Source organism: Manduca sexta, unplaced genomic scaffold (assembly GCF_014839805.1).
Source record: "Manduca sexta isolate Smith_Timp_Sample1 unplaced genomic scaffold, JHU_Msex_v1.0 HiC_scaffold_3017, whole genome shotgun sequence".
Classification (NCBI taxonomy): Eukaryota; Metazoa; Arthropoda; class Insecta; order Lepidoptera; family Sphingidae; genus Manduca; species Manduca sexta.
Window position 1 is genome coordinate 1 of NW_023594040.1, and position 17367 is coordinate 17367.

At 33.6% G+C, this 17367-nt stretch overlaps 2 protein-coding genes across 2 annotated transcripts; one reads left to right on the plus strand and one right to left on the minus strand.

The window, feature by feature from the left end:
• Positions 1-1015: 1015 nt before the first annotated feature.
• LOC119192634 (G-protein coupled receptor 12-like) lies at positions 1016-7258 on the minus strand. The gene is given in 5 exon segments (XM_037446442.1): positions 1016-1122; positions 1125-1208; positions 1286-1435; positions 1845-1979; positions 6824-7258. Coding segments are annotated over 5 exon segments (663 nt in total). The 5' UTR covers positions 7011-7258.
• A 4042-nt stretch (positions 7259-11300) lies between these two features.
• LOC115446936 (39S ribosomal protein L40, mitochondrial) lies at positions 11301-15313 on the plus strand. Its single transcript, XM_030173784.2, is given in 6 exon segments — positions 11301-11460; positions 11906-11998; positions 12994-13164; positions 13367-13410; positions 13413-13564; positions 15147-15313. Coding segments are annotated over 6 exon segments (612 nt in total). The 5' UTR covers positions 11301-11425; the 3' UTR covers positions 15264-15313.
• Positions 15314-17367: the final 2054 nt, after the last annotated feature.

Genomic DNA, 17367 nt, shown 5'->3' on the forward strand with positions numbered 1-17367 from the left:
CAGTAATTGTATTCCGTTTGATATTTTATGATCAAATTATGGTTCTTATGGTTAAGTATTAAAATACTCAAACAAAGAGATTCTTTTCTTTCATCAACGTAATTAATATTGTTCTGTTTTTCTGAGTTGAGGTTGCAAAAGAAAAATGTAGGCACCACTTAAATAATTGTAACGGAATTTATATATTTTATTACACAACACATAATAAACACAATCACCAATTATTACACAAACATTTAAATACAGAGAGTTTATTGTCGTGAATTTGATATTAATAAAATTCCTATTCTGTTTACAAATTTACACTTACATCATCAGTTAATGTGACACATAAGTTTGTGTAAACATTTCTTATAGCAGGTCTTAACGGACCTTTTAAATCCCTTTGTGCCACCATGCATATATCAAGGGTTTAGTATACTGTTGAAAAAGCCAAAGTCACTAAAGGTCCACTGAGCAATGTCTGAATATGCATACATTTGGGATTTGTCAATTTTTCTTCGCAGAAATAAAAATATTACTGCTATAAAAATGGCATCCATGTAATTATGAAACTTCCGGATGTAAGCATTACTACCGTAATAGCTCTCCATTTGTTTGGCTCTTTCTACTTTACGATTGGCAATACGGCTTGTGCTCACTTCTAATTCATTAGAGGTTTTTCTATCCATATCCGATGAGTTTTTGTCAGAACTATGCGACTCAACAGAGTAAACACTAAAGTCAGACTCAAATCGAGTTTTACCTTGAATATCATCTTTACTATAGTAGTATTGCTTTATGTTTGTTTTATCATTTGTGAAATCATCAATGCTTTTAGATTTTACAGGTCTTTAGCGTTATCATTGGACAAATAATTGAATGAAGCACTTCTATCGATTTTCATAATACTGCCACTACTTTTTGTCACCGATGGTATCGAATACGTGCTTGATTTTTTATCAGACACAGTTCCTCGGTACATTCTTAACTTTGGTTTTCGTTTGTAGATTTATCAAGATTTTTGTGGCAGCGTTCAATATTTTAACGTTTTTAGCGCTCGAACTAATATTATTGAGTATAAAACAGCTACGACAATTATCGGTACTATACTAAGCAACGAATTTAATAATATTAGATTCTGGGGAACAGACCGACGTAATAACATCGGGTGAGGGGAAGTTCCTTGTTTGTCCATCCAGTTGCCGGCATAAATCCAAGAGTAATACCTGCAAATAATAACAAACCAGTCGGTTTAAACGATAAAGACTATTTTTTTCCAAAATGATGTCAAGTTAACTCACACTAACTGCCCATATGCAGAGAATTCCAATTCTCACTCTGGTAATGTTGAACCACCTTTGATAATATAAGCCATGGAGTATGTAGATGTAGCGGTCGACAGCGATTAAACCCACGCTGAAGATTGACACCTTAGCATGGCACACGATCATACCTGCATCAAAAAGCAGACAATATAACCACTTGCTTTTGTTCCTATCAATGATTAAGATCCTGGAATTGTTCGATACGGCCTTCCATAGGGTATTAGGTATTGAGGTATGAGCTATTCTTATTACGTCGAAGAAGGCCACCATAGGTATAATATAGGTTGGTATATAATAGGTTGGTTTATATTATGAGTCGGTGAAGCTGTTATCTAATGTATGCCATCTTCCCATGTGGCTTAAATCTGTGTCGTAAGACGAGTGACCTTTACATAACCGCAAAGCTGAGTGGTTATTTCGCTTTCTCCGCAAAAATAACAAAAACGATAAAGACTAAAGTACAAAGTTTCTAGGTTATGTCAAGAAGACGGAGATAATAGTGTGATTAGAGTATTTCTGATTTGGATATTTACTTACCAACTTCGATAACACACAAGATGTTAGAGCTGTTGGAGTTGTCTAAATACTTGCTGAAGATGATTGAGAATCCTACGATTGTGTCAGCCAGAGATACATTGCCGAGTAGAAGATACGTGCTTTTCGGTTCCTGTCCTAAAACAATGGTTATTCGTGAGTACTTGTTGTGGGCATGAAAGATATTTCACGGAATAAAAAATCTACTTATGTAGTATATTATCTGAATTCAGGAATACATTATTTATTCTATGTGCCTGCCCAAACACCTCTATCTTTATCAATCTTTACAAATTCTTGCGTTTCTGATTAGACTTTAGATTAGTAAGATTAAGTACTTGTATTACGAAGTCGTGATGAAGGAATTATTTTCCAACTCTGTGTTAAAGTAACACTTAGTGCTCCCATTTTCTAATGAAGTTATGTGGTAATTATTACTTGTTGTTGCTTTGGAAACCTAACGAAGATACCACGTGTTGCATCTCATAGAGTTTTGGGCTAAAAATAGATAATGTTTTATGAGCAATAATAATTTCAACAAAGTTATTACATGTAGGTATTTTTAAAATTTAATGATTGTAATTCTGTTTTTGTCATTAAATATACTAATTGTTTCTGCAAATAAATGCACAACACGTGCTGAAGGTAATGATGTTAATAACATGTATGCGGTGAGTAAGATTATAATCACAATGCTCATTAATTGCAATGTATCTTTTACATTTATCAATGGGCGAAACAATTAACATTTGACATTCATTGAGAAAAATAGTCATTAAGTGCGTTTCAACATTTGCTAACTTTTAAATTAAGTAGAATTACCTAACATGGTTTGATCCAATGTTTAATCGGTAATTTAATTATTCTATTTGATGAAGATAATCAATGTATCCACAGGCTTTACATGATTATGGTAAACACTTATAAACAAATTCAGAGGAATAAAATATATTTTCATGATCTGATAAATATCTCGCTTCTTTGTTTAAAATACTATCGACTGATATGATGATAGACTCGCCCATTATCACATCATGAGAAGCAACTCGGCGAAAAGTGGGCCTTTTGGTTCCATCTCTGCCTACCCCTTATAGGATAAGTAAAGGTAAATTGTGTATTTGTTTTCTTTTTAAAACTATATTATTAATCATTAACACAGCATTTTCTATTTCGCCATTTTTGCCACATTTCAATTTTTTAAAAGGTTTTTGATTGTTACGCATATACTACACAAAAATGTGAAACTAAGACAAATACAGTTGTTAAAATCTGTAACATTTTCACGTAGAACAGTAATAAGATGTAGCTAGATACAGATATAGTACAATAGGTACTAATGGACACCTCTTGAAATTAACACCTCTATGCTTTGTGAGTTGTGACTAATTTGTTAAACTTCATAGACTTGTTTGTACGGTAATTTATCATGGGAAACCCGTGATTATGAGTGGTGGAATTAATTGTATTACCATTGTCAACGACGCCTCGGGTGGAAGTAAAAATGACGTCGAATTATTATAATTTAAAGAATTTGTTCTAGACAGGGTAACGATAAATTTGTATATGAATATTTAATAGTGTTGAAGAAATTAACAGTAAAGTAAAACACTAGCAAATTACATGAAAAAGCGAAAAAACAGAAAAAGCGGCGATAGTCTAGTTGGTTGATGAACGAATTCCAAAAACGAAAGTCCGTAGCTTCAAAACCAGAGTGCATACACCTTGATTTTAACTATGTATGTATTCATTGTGAATTATCGCTTGCTACCTGCATACCTGAGAAGTTATTAATAGGAATTTTGAGGGTGTGTGAAGTTTACCAGTTCGCACTAGGCCAGCGAAGTGGACTAAGGCCTAAACCCTCTTAATAATACAGAAGGCCTTTGCCCATCAGTGGGGCAGTATCATCCAGGGCTGACATTATTTATAAATTGCTAGATAGCCCGCCAAAGGTAAATGATAAACAACTACAAGAAACGAAGATTAATGGAGGAAAGAAGATACGTTTGAGTCAAGAAAATTTCGGCTTGATTGGTCGTATAAACTCAGTTATTGCATCACAAGCTGTAACAAAACATGTTCGTAATGTAGATGTTATTTCTTGCAAGTTATATTTTCAAAATTACATCATTTCGGTCGCGACCGGACAGTCCCGTAGCTCTATCGTATAAAAAATATTAGCTACCTACGCCGAGGAGTATTTTTTACTGCTGATACCTCCTGTTAGAATATTTGCAATAGAAACAATTGGATTTCCCATTATAACAAAAACTTTGATATGCTTTATGAAATATGGCTTGGAGTAATGAGTAGTTGACATGTTGTTTTCATTAACTCTTTGATCATGCCGAAAGTAGTTTCTTTGTAAGCTAATTTTGGCTTAGAAGTTTATTATTAACTTCAATTCAATAAAAAAATTACAAATGTAGATTGTATCTTTTCAGCTTATCGGTGGCGATTCTTCATCGATTTATAGATAAACCGGTTAAACACACATCCAACTTTATATTTTGTGTTAAAATCTGATACACCTGCTCATTAGTATGCACGCCACACATTGTTTTTTCCCGAGAATTTTCTTAGTATCAAGGATAGATTTTTGATGTAGGTAATATGTGGTAAATAACAATATTCCTTTATACATTTAACTTCTAAATTTTGTTCAGTTGTTTTAAAAAAGAACCGCATGGCCTTACACAAGAAGCCTTTTTACCATCATTGAGGACAAACTTATCACTAAGATATGTCATTCCATTACATTTTTATTTCCCATACTTTAGCCTAAACGATTTTCGATAGGCCCCAGTAAGGCAATCGTATTTTTTAATAATCAAAATACGAATTTTATAAATATTAATTTGTATTTATATTGATCAGCTTTTTTTTTTTGGGAACTGCCGTGGTTATCACCGGGGGTACCCCGCAAATGGTGTACAGGCAATCCCCGGGCTTAGCAACCATGGCAGCCCCATGTTGAGTTGGTGGGCCCTACTGCTATCACTGGAGGTTCGGTAGCCTCCAGCTAGGCGGTCTTAGGGCCTGGGAGGAAGAAGGGAGGAGATAGAGCGAAGGAAGAGGAGTTTTTAGGATGGTTGGAAGGAAGGGAAGGGAAATGTTCACGAACCCTTAGACAAACCTCAATGTGAACTTAGCAACCAAGAGGCATACGCACGAGCTTTGCGCCTAGGGTCGCGGCAAATGTGGCCCCGTGCATGGGCGTGCATTTGGTGTGGAGACCAAGCGCACAAGAATTGCCTCGTGGGGTATTGATCAGCGTTGGTTGAGTAATAGTTAAGTAGGTTAAATTACATAATATTACAAATAGTTAAAAAGCAATAGTTAATCATAGTCGATATTGGGTAAAACATATTTGCTGAAACCGGTTGGCCGTCCGAGAAGGTTGGTCAATGGTCATATAAATTATATATGCTCAAGTTTTTCTATCAAGTAATGGTAGGTAGAGAAACTGCTATTGCAACCACAATGCGCTGTGCTTTTAGGCATTTCATGATGCAATGCAACAATGAGGAAAGCTTTTCGCATCGGTATTGACTAATCAACACAATTGTTAGAAAACATACGTTTTTTTTCGTATCTTTATCGTACTGCTATACTAATGTGGTCATCATTTTATTTTATAGATCTAATTAAAACTATGAATAAGTGAAGCAGTGTCAGATTTGTATTCTTCATGAGTGTCGGGCACTTTATTTCCGCCGCCCCATGTATGTAGGTTTATGTATGTATGTATGTAAGTTTCTAAAATACTTAGTAATTTTCCATTTGTTTGTATTATGAAAGGCGTTAAAGTTAAATAAACGAATGATTAATTAAATTGAGTGAGCGTCCTCTGAAATCTGCCGCCACTAAGAGGCTGCCGCCCATAAGCTGCGGCCTATACGGACTATTTATAAATCCAGGACTGAAGTGAAGTAAGTACCATCTCTGCAAACGTTGCAATGTTTAGGATATAAATTCGATGGTATAAGACAGTCTAGACTTCTAGAGCCATTCCTATCCTCTTAATCGAGCAAGCCCTTTAGTTTTGAGGAATGACATTATGCGTGAGATAACACCCCGGAATGAAGAGATACTCTTTTTAGGGGATCAAATTCTATGTAGCACTGATATCTCTCCAGAGGAATGAAGATTTATGTAGATTTCTACTACGATAATTGTTCTTATAGACCTTTTAACTGGGGAGTCAATACCGAGCCCTAAGGACGATGGAATGCAGCGCGAAATCTTTTACTTACTGTACTCATAGGATTCTGAAGGCTAGAGTTCCTGAGCTTCTAAGTTGGTATGAATTGGAAACAGTACAGCGTAAGCAAGTGATGGTTTCGGCAGCCATCGAGATTTATTCGGGATTCCATGCGCTGTAGAAGTAGACCGTGAGTTTACATCCGGTATACCGGCTATTGTTGTAATAGATAGTATAAACAGTATTCATGGGGGAGATAGTAATTTTTTTTAATTTTCATGAATAAATAGGACATTTGACTCAAAAATATTAGCCGACATTGCGTTGGAAAGAAGCATAGATAGAAGAAGTGATGAGTCGATAATATATTTATGGATGATTCTAAAATCATTATGGATTTATAGAAAATATAATTTAATAATATTGTTCAAAACCATTACGTATATTATGATACGTTTAAATAATATAAGTATTTCAAGTAACAACATAATAATCTGTTAAGTTATAATTTCGGTATCAAATATTATATACTTACGCATGAAAGGGTATTTGCTGTGCTATTAAATAATTTTACTTTCTTACTAAGTTTATATTCTGTAAATCGCATTGATGCTTAAGTAAACGATGACTACCCACTTACATTAATATAAATATTATGATCTTTGAGAAAATCGACCAATGTGATAAAACTTAAGACTACGATGCAATAAAAGAAGAGTTTTTTATTCTTCCTTTCGGAACGGCAAAGGTGAAAGTAATTTAATATGAATATCTTTACCTTTTCTCAAAATCAAACCACTTGATATCACAACAATTAAATTGCTCAGCATAATAAGCGTTCCGATAATATATGCAACATGTTTGTATGCCGTCAACTGTTCCTTCTCTGTTTCTATGTAAGCCTCTAACACTGAACTTCCATTAACACCAGTATAATTTTTGATAAAATCCGACATGTTTTCCATTTTAACACTTAGCGCGTCACGTGGATTTTTTCGTTTGTAATAAAAACATCGTTGAACACATGTCAATGCCGTGGTTCCCGAGTTAAGAATGAGATGATGCCAAACATTGCGGCATGGATGTTTTGTGGCCGGTATTTAATGATGTGATTTACATATTCATGGTTCTGTGAGCTTGATTCATACGTTCTACCGTTCTGTCGTTTATATGTTTACCGTCTTAACATTTGCGCTTTTTATGTACAAAATGTACCTAGTCTATCTTTATTTTAAATGCGGTATTATTGAAAACTAAAAGTCATCATTTAAGGGTTTGGAATTGTCATAATACTTGACCTTTGGATATCTTTTGAAGAGTTTGGTTACTCACCTATTACTACCTATTAGAAAGAAAGAAAGAAAATATTTATATTATTTTATACAAACAAATACGAATCTACGTTTTTGTTTGATAGGTTTTTAAGCTTAGGTACTTTTAAAATTTTAAAAATAAGTAGGTATGTACTATGAACTTTTTATTTTTGTACGAGACCATTGACGAAATTCATAATAAAAAATGATTTATTGGCTATACCTACATTGTTTAAGAAACATCTAATTATTTCACGGTGCATATGTTATTTTTTTCAAGTAAGCGGTTGTTACTTGATAGACATATAATGCTTAGTTATTTTAATGATAAAAAAACATGAATCAAAAATATTCATATTAAAATCGTAAATTCTAAGTACCTAAGTAAACAAAAACACCAGAGAGGCAGGTCTTGGAACTTCTATCCTCATCATATTGAAATAGGTAGGTACTTTTATCTAATGCAGACTATTATTGTTTATAGGATTCTATTTTAAGGTTTTCAAATAACGCTGCTTTTGTAAAATGCATATAATACCTTTTATTTGCCATTTTCAATTAAAGGGCCCCAAGTGGTATTTTCGATCTCTCTCAAAAATTTACCAATCAGACACACAGTATTTTTGACATGTTTACAACTGTATTTTGATTGGTTAATTCTTGGAATAGGACTGAAGATTGAGATTGGAATTGTTTACTAAAAGCGGATGCTACAGATGTACCGCACAGGTGCAGCGCTGCAGTCGCGAAGGTATCTATATTAAGTAGTAATTTAATTTTCCAGCGCTACTAACCCGCGTGCACCATATTTGAACCCAGTTACGCAAAAAATTGCCAACTCAATAAATTATCGAAATATTAATTATTAATATAAAACTTGTTATTAATCCAAATGTAATACTTTATTGTTCAACAAAACATGCCATGATCTATTTACATATGAACGAAAAGTATGTGTGAACTGTGAACCAAACCATTGCATTGATTTTATATATAAAAAACCAGCCGTAACAAATTATCCATAAATATTGTTTAAAAGTAGGTAAGGTATATTTCGGTATAACTTCCTTTTGAAGCGGCCCTAGAATAGTAGTATATATATTATTTAAACTTCGCAGTAGGACCGATTCAGCATTATTGATAGGTACCTAATTTATCTTCGTTCCTGATTTATTTTGTTTTGTGGCTAATGGGAAGTTTACTTCTAAGTGTTTTTTTTACCAATTTATTATTAATTCTGCATCACACCTATCGGTAGAATATATAACATCAATGATATCTAAGGTGAGTCGGGGGAAGTGCGCCATAAAATTTTCATAGCTGGATTCAATGCAAAATAATTTCTTTTTGTGCTGACTTAAGAATATAATTTTATTAATTTAAGAATATTTGGTATTTTGTGATAACAACCTATAGCCATTCAAGGAAATTGGACCATAAATTAATAATATTTTGCTCAAAGTAAAAAATGGTAGTAGGCGCACTTGCCTCCGGAAATGGGGTAAGTGCGCCTGTGTCACAAAAAACGCCAATATGAAACATTATAAAGAAAACACTCATTTTAGTCCATAGAGAAATAAGTTTTACTCGCAATGCTCTTGGATAATTTTTAATCACTCAATATTATAACAAACTATGGCTGTCAAATGAAATTCGGGGTAAGTGCGCCATATATATGTAAATCAGGGCTTCAAAACATTTTAGATTTTTTTTTTGCTATATAAGATTTTTGCTATATTAGAGTTTTGTGTGCGGATATGTTGGAATAAAAAAATGGTAGCCCTAATATAAAATCCATTTTATTTCTAAAAACTAAAATAACATACAAAAATGTAGAAATTAACAATTTCGAATGCGTTATAACTCAATTACTTAGAATTTGGCCTTATGACATTTGATATGTTTTAGCTGCATTATATCCAGATAACGTGCCTGATCGAACAGTTGGAACCTATTCACGTAAAGTTGCTCTAGACCAAGGTATTTCAGTTTTTCTTTTGTAAAAACGAATTAACTAATACGCCCTTTTATTTAAGTCGGCTCGAAACAAAATACCTTGAGTACAAAAAATTCTGCTGTTAAGTATAACATTTTTATAATAATAATTCATATTAGTAAAACTTATTCTCAAAAAGGTTGGCTATATATGGAACAGGGGCAAGTGCGCCATACGACAATTAACTGTGGCGCACTTGCCCTACTCGACAATATTTAAGTACATTTTTTCGCATTGCTAAAAATCCTTTATTTTAGTATATATAAATAAAATTCAGACAGGAAGTTAAAATAAAAGGTTTAAACTATGTATTCACCTTACTGGTTTACAGAAATATGTTAAATATCTTGAAATATTTGATGTTATCTTTCACGGGGTCATCTCTGTTTACAGGTCTAAATGACACTTAAAATAAAATGGCGAATAAATCGTATTAAAATGAACATAGCCATTTATGTTTTTAGTGGAACTGTATTTCAGTTAGTAGCATCGATATAAGATTGCGGTAATTGTATAACATCAATAGTTTTCGATTTATATAGGGTAGGTGCACTTACCCCGTCGGCGCACTTGCCCCGACTGACCTTATATTATATTGTTTCTATTTATTACTCTATGGTAAAGTTACGTAATATTTAAGTAGGTAAATGACTTCTGACTTATTTTTAAATAAGTCCTTCAACTCATTAGTGACTTCGGTGACCTAAAATTCATTTTGAGTAATAAGAAGACCTAATCCCTCTCAGTATTAGAGGACGCCCGTGCCCAACAGTGGGACAGTATAATATAATATAGGGTTGATATATAAGTATTATAATTAGGAGGCATGAATTTATCCTATGTAGGTAGATATAGCGTGTCCTTGTTCGTTCGTATACATAACCTTATACCCACTTACCCATGTTTACTTTTTAAAATTCCATGTTGGTCATTGTTTACCTTAATAATATACCTAGATCGTTACCGCAATAGAATAATGTAAAAACTTATTAGAAAATGTTGTATAAGTTTAAATGTATGTGTATTTTGTAGGTAATCATATTTATTTGCCGAGTAGAATTTCAGTAGGAAGATCATTAAGTATCACCACATCTTAAGAAGGGGTCATCAGTTAGTTTTTCTTTATGGGGAGTCCTATGTTCAGCAGTGGACTTTATGTGTCTGATAATGATAATGAGGTTGACGTGGTCGCACCTAGGTACGTCTTGTCGTTAGAGGTGCCACATAACATACCATTGTCATAGCAACAAGCACCGAATGTAGATTTCGTAGGAGCGTGCATTTACAACGATTCCACGCCATAGTGGACCACGTAAGTGGTAAGAATCAGCGTGTGTATTTATATCCGTTTCTAACAGGCCGGCATAATTGTATTGACTGCCGGGGAGTTATCATTTTTCGTCAGTCGACATTTCATTGGACCCCACTCCACTTACCATCAGGTGCAGTGCGGAAACTTTGTCGTGCAAGTATAAAAAAAAAATTACCCTAAAATAAATATTTTCAAGTTAGACCATTTGGAAAGGATGCGCCACATGCCTATTAACACGAACAGAAAATGCTGTCATTTTCAATATCACTACTACTTTGAAAGTACGATCAACCATAAAAGTAGCTCAACAAATTAAAAAAAATGTTGGTTAGAACACAAAAGTGTGTACAGGCAATTTGAAGTTTTGATTTTCTTCAGATTTATGTGGCTGTTAAATGTACCTATTGCACAGGAATTACATAAATTATTTTCAGCTCATTTAGGATTTAGTTTGGATTCTACTTCCTTTGCCAAAAAGATATAAAATTTGTTGTAACAACTAACAGTTTACCTCAGTACACTTGAAAGTTGACGTTGAAAAAAGACATACGTAAGACTAGGCCAAGGCAGTATGGAATGAAAGACTATAGACTGTCCTCTAAGGACGAATAAAAAGAAATCTTGTTGACAGCTGTCAGTTTGACAGTAGTCAGTCTGACAGTTGTACTAACTTATTACCGTACTTATTTTTATATAATTTATTATACACAGAAAATAATAACATATTACACAAAACAGTAAATTAGGTGGTACACAAACATGCTGAATTTGTCAATACTTAGACAATTCTCCAGGTATCTTTTATATTTTATTACATAGTTACATATCATAACCTCTAAATATAATTTGGTTATTGTTTTTACTTTATATAAATTTAAAAAAATGAGATACTATTAATAACGGATCATTATATAGCCAATTTGTTTATTTATCTTTTCTAATTTTTGCAGAAAATCTTTGACAAATTTTTTGATCCTCAATTCTAATAATATAAAAGAACATTAAATGGTCCTGTAAATATTTCCTAGTTTTGCATTAACCATTATGTTGATAGGTATTATATCATGTATATTATACTGTTTAACATATCATATTATGCTAAAAACTAAATTCAAATCTAGGTTTTAACTATGTACTATCCATTTGATTTCTTAATGTAAACATGGCCAATACTGCGAACATCTCAAATATGGTTTGCACTGATATTGCTATAATAATATGTATTAATATTAATTTCAGGTTATCAATATGCCCTCTCGCTAAAATTCAACTCAACACTCGGAATGTATCTACAACAGCGGCATTGAAGTTTAAAATCACAGACCAGTTGTGGTATGTTATCAGAATTATAAATATTATTTATTTTGAATGTTATCAAAAGCAATAGTAAATTTTTTTTGTTTGCTGGTGGTAGGATATATTTTATTTTTATTGGTCCAGATAGCAACCATCATACACAAGGTGTTATAATCCACCATAGTGGCCTACGTAAGTGTGTCACATTCTGGGATCAGCCTGTGTATATCCGTTCCACACACCAACATAATTGTGTCAACTGTTGAGGATTAACCTGTTATATCAGGTGCGATGGCATCCTTTTTATTAGGAAATGTTTGTGTAGATAGTTTTATTGATAAAGTAAGAGTAATAAGAAAATTAAAATATTAAGTAATAAGAAAATTAAAATATTATATATTTTTTAATCCATGAAAAACATGTTACTCTCGGATATTTACTTAGCATCTTAAAACACTAGCTTTAATTAATTCTACACATGTGAAAGTGAATTTCCAGGATAAAAGTCGTTTTATATGTTTCCCCATTCTGAGATTCGATCTCCAAAATTTTATCATAATCAATTTGTTGATTTTGGAGTTTATCATATTCAGATAGATGTGGTGGGGGACTTAGTTTTATAATATGTAAGGATTAAGAATGGTGTCTATTCCAAATCAATAATATTAGCACTTTGCCAAGTATGTATTGGAAAATATTTCTTGTCTTGTTAGTATGGTCCTGGCAAAGTCAACTCAATATTAAGTATTAATTCCTAGCCAGTGGGAACAATTATGCTTGCTAGTTTGACTCACAATATACGAGTATACCAACTGATCCTGGAACATAACATACTTATGTAAGCTATTATGGTGGGTTTTAAATATGGTGGTCACTATTTAAGCGGATACAAATATCCTACTACCTCTCTGCAACTTCTCTGGTAGCCACAGATGAAGTTATCGATATAATAATTTTGGTAAATATAAATTATATGTATGCAAATCATTGGTAAAAAAAATATCCTACAACTGGGAAATTTATAATTTTAGGGCAGAACCAATGAAAAAAAAGAAGAAAGTGGACCCGGCAATTATTAAAGCACGAGAGGAACGCCGTCGTAAGAAAATTGAAAAGCAGATTCGGCGGCTTGAGAAGAACGCCCGGCAGTTGAAGCCTATCGACGAGATGGAAGTTTCACTTGATATCATCGACCAACTTGGGTATTATTTGTCATAGTTACAGTTAGTGTAAAAGTGTAGTAAAGAGTATATCTTGCACAAAATATACCAATACTATTTATTATACAAATATTAAGATCCTGCCATGTTTTATTCTCTATATTATGTTAACGTATAATGTTGAGATTTATTTTTGTATTATCAATAATTATACCCTTTTTCATTATATTATGACTTGTTCCAGAAAACGTAAGAGGCCTACGATGCAGTTATCACCAGCTGAGGCGGAGGCCGTGCTTTACTTGAGAAAGAATGGACCCGATACAAAAGGGAAGAGTACATGGCGAACATAGCACAGATCGACAGGATTATGGCCTCACAGAGGAGGGCCCTAGACAAGCTCTATGAGGAATCTGAAGAGTTGTATGATGAGGCTATTATGGTACGTAAAATTAGTAAGGGACTATATATTTTTTCTGACTCTCTGGTGTAGTTGTTTTGCAGTATGACTGGTTAGATGAAGTCTCTGGGTTTGAACCTCGGATCAGGTAAATCTATAGGTATTTTTGCTCAGTATCAGTTTAGAGACAGGAATTGTTTATAAATGGTAATAGGCTCAGCCTCTAATCCATTGTATCTGATAAAGCTGTTGAACAGTGAGTGCAGTGTGCCTACCATTAAATGGGCAGGAGGCATGGTGTCATGTTATATTTTATTGCATACGCCTCCAAATCGCCAGTACCCCACTGGCGATTAAACTCCGCATTAATAAATAGTATTAATACTATGAGGACATATTCATGATTCTGTTGTATTGACTAAAAGTATCATAAGTGTACTAGTCTACTGTCACTGGGCTGTGTTTATAGATAAAATTTAGTTTTTCTGAAGCAGAATAACAGCTCAGACTCTGACAAATTAAAGTCAGCGTCTTAAAGTCGTCGCTATTTAATAGACAGATATCAACCACATTTCAAATGATATCTTAAGTCACAGCATATGACGTTTTCTATAAATTTTGTTTATTGAATAATACTGAGTCAGCTGAGAACAAGCTTCTAAATGTAAACATAAGCTTTGTTTATTAAATAGTTCAATATATTAAATGTCATATTAAGAGCCTACTTAAAGGTGAGATGAATTTATTAAAACGGGCTCTAAATCAAATTCTATCTCTCATATTAAATCTCTACATGTAGAGTTAAGAATGTAAATGTGTTAATGTAGTATTGAATTTTTGGTTTTAATTGTTGACTTTGGTTCATTAAAAATATATACACATCACGCATTTGTCCCCGAAGGGATATGCATAGGTGCAACCAGGGCACCCACTTTATGCCAAGTGTGTTCCGTCCCATGATGTGATAGGGGGTCGAGCCTATCGCCATGTCGGGCACAAATTCTAAACTCCGGGCTGATAATAATAATAATATCAGAACTGTATTATATACTTGCCCACTGCTGAGCACAGGCCTCCTCTACTTGCTGAGAGGGATTAGGCCTTAGTCCACCACGCTGGCCTAGTGCGGATTGGTAGACTTCGAAATTCCTATAGAGAACTTATGAGATGTACAGGTATCCTCAATTTTTTCCTTCACCGTTAAAGCGAAAGATAAATTCACAAAGAATACACACTTGATTTTTTAGAAAAGTCAGAGGTGTGTGCCCTTGGGATTTGAACCTGCGGACATTCGTCTTGGCAGTCCGTTCCACACCCACCTAGGCAATTGCCGCTTTTTTTTTTTTTAGAAATGGCTTTTAATTTTTTTATAATGGCTATAGCAGGGCTGATACTGAGCAGAAGAAATCAAATATCACTTTGCTTGACCCGAAATTGGAATCCAGGACCTCAGAGCGCTGCCATTTCGCGCATGCCGTACAACTACGAGGCAATCTGTATTAAAAATATAGACCAGTATATTTTTTCATTATCTTGATTATAACTCAGAAAATGAGTCTGCATTTTCCTATTATGGCTTGATTTAATAAATAATTCAATTCTAAAATTTGCCTTTTTTCCACAGCCGGACCTTCAACTAATACCGTACAGCATCAACGGCCCCGTGGCGACACCACCGATCAAGAACTACAATTCTCCAGACGGTGACTATATCGACGTGTCCAAGAAATGGGATAATTAGTTAAAATTGTATATAGGTAATGTTTAGTATATTAAAATTATGTTTGAAAATGATGCATTTTTACTGACGTAAATCACCACTGGCGATTATTTGAGAAATTAAGGCATTGGTCTGTCATGTGATAAAATGTACAGTTGAATTATGTAGTTTAGTAGGTACTCAATAAAATAGCCTGAACTAAGCTCCCGATGTTATATTGGAACCCATAGAATTTTAAGAAGTAATATTTATAATGCTAGGTCTGTTACTGAAAGAGATTTCCTAACATACTGTTACGCAACGAGATTTCAGGTAGTCAAAGGCGCTGTTATTCTGAATTTTCGTTTTATACTCGTTTGATTAGTTATAGCAGCTCTAGTTTCCTGGAACGGTATAAAAAATAAGATCTTGTCTTATTTCGCTGCCCTGAATTATGAAAATGACCAGTCCTGAGTAAGCCTTCATACTTCGTGGGTTTTTCATTGTATAAAGCAGATTTGTTATGGCAGGGTACAAGTATAACATACCGGTATACTATTCCTATAACATTTGAATTACAGCGCTACCGATAAAAGCTATCAGACTAAGCATAATGCTCAAATTGCATTATTTTATTTCAAAATAGAGTTTAGAAATGTAACATGCAACGTTCCCATCGATTTGTTTGAATTCCGGGCAAAGGAATCACTTGAAATACGTCCGCTATTGAGTGCAGTCGTAAAGTCATCCGAGGTTTAAATCGATTTTCACGCTTGAACCAACACGAATATAGAATTGATTACTGGTTGCGAACAATAAATATTTTTTGGTATATTTTTTCCAACTGAAATGTTGGCTGCTCGATGAAATGTACACTCCATATCGATGATAAATACAGCAATAAAATATAAAAATGATATTTCTGTCAACAACTTGAAAGTAAGTAAATATGTTTAAGTTATTATCAGATTATATTACGATATATATTGAGATATACTTTTTATGATTATATTCTATTGCAGTGCAAAACTTTATTAAAATTATGTATTATAATTTTGTATGCGACTACTGGAGGCAGAAAATGGCCTAACCCGCTGGATGACAAAGTAATATATGTAAGCAATCCTATTGAAGCTGATCTTCCTAGTCATTGGATACCATTGAGCATCATAAAACGTGTAATAGAAATGCGCGTGCCGAGAACAAGTGCAGCCTACACACAAAAGGATAAAAAGATAAAATTGAAATACATATTGAGTGGTACCAAATTAATCCCGAAGTATAAAATAACACCAAAAGTACCTAAACATCATGAAAAACAGCCTCCCCTATTTTTTTAATACTCGGGCAATCTACAACTAAAGCAAAAGAAATAGGCACTGCTACTTCTCGAACAATTACACTTATTAAAGGGAATACAACACAAACTCCAGAGGGTTCAGCCGACTATATAAGTAAGAGCAATGACTTGAATGCTGGGTTGATAAGTTCTGAAAGTCTAGCAGCGCTAACGGTTACTAATTCAAAAATATCAAACTTTAATAATACGAGCGTAGTTGTAACGGAATCTACAAAACCTATCTTATTTGAAACAAACACAGAAACTACATTGTGTACATCACCTGTCACCTCTTCAACTATTATACCGTCTTCGGCAATTACTGCACCTAAAATAACTAAAGTAACTCTCAATCCAACACCCATAATGTCTACAGCAATAACTTTAGAAACTAGTGCAATAACAATCACTTCAACTAGTTCACCAACGGCAATTACGACAACTACTACATCGTCATCTTCACCACAAACAACATTAATAACTACACTTTCAAAGTTGAGTGCAACTAAATTTCAATCATCAACATCAATGATATCTTTAACTACTACAAAGACTATTGCAACTTCAACTACATCTTCGACAAAAACGACTCCACAATCGACATCCACAACGACGGAATCAGAAGACTCAGGTGATCCGTTCTATTAGTATTAATAAAATTTTAATATTTTTATGAGTGTTAGTTTCTTAATTTATAATTCATTAATAATAATAAAATAAATAAAATGTTTCTTGTAACACTTCCGAAATTCTTTCTTTCGAACTACGAGGCATCACAGCGCCTATAATATTGAAATATATTTAGTA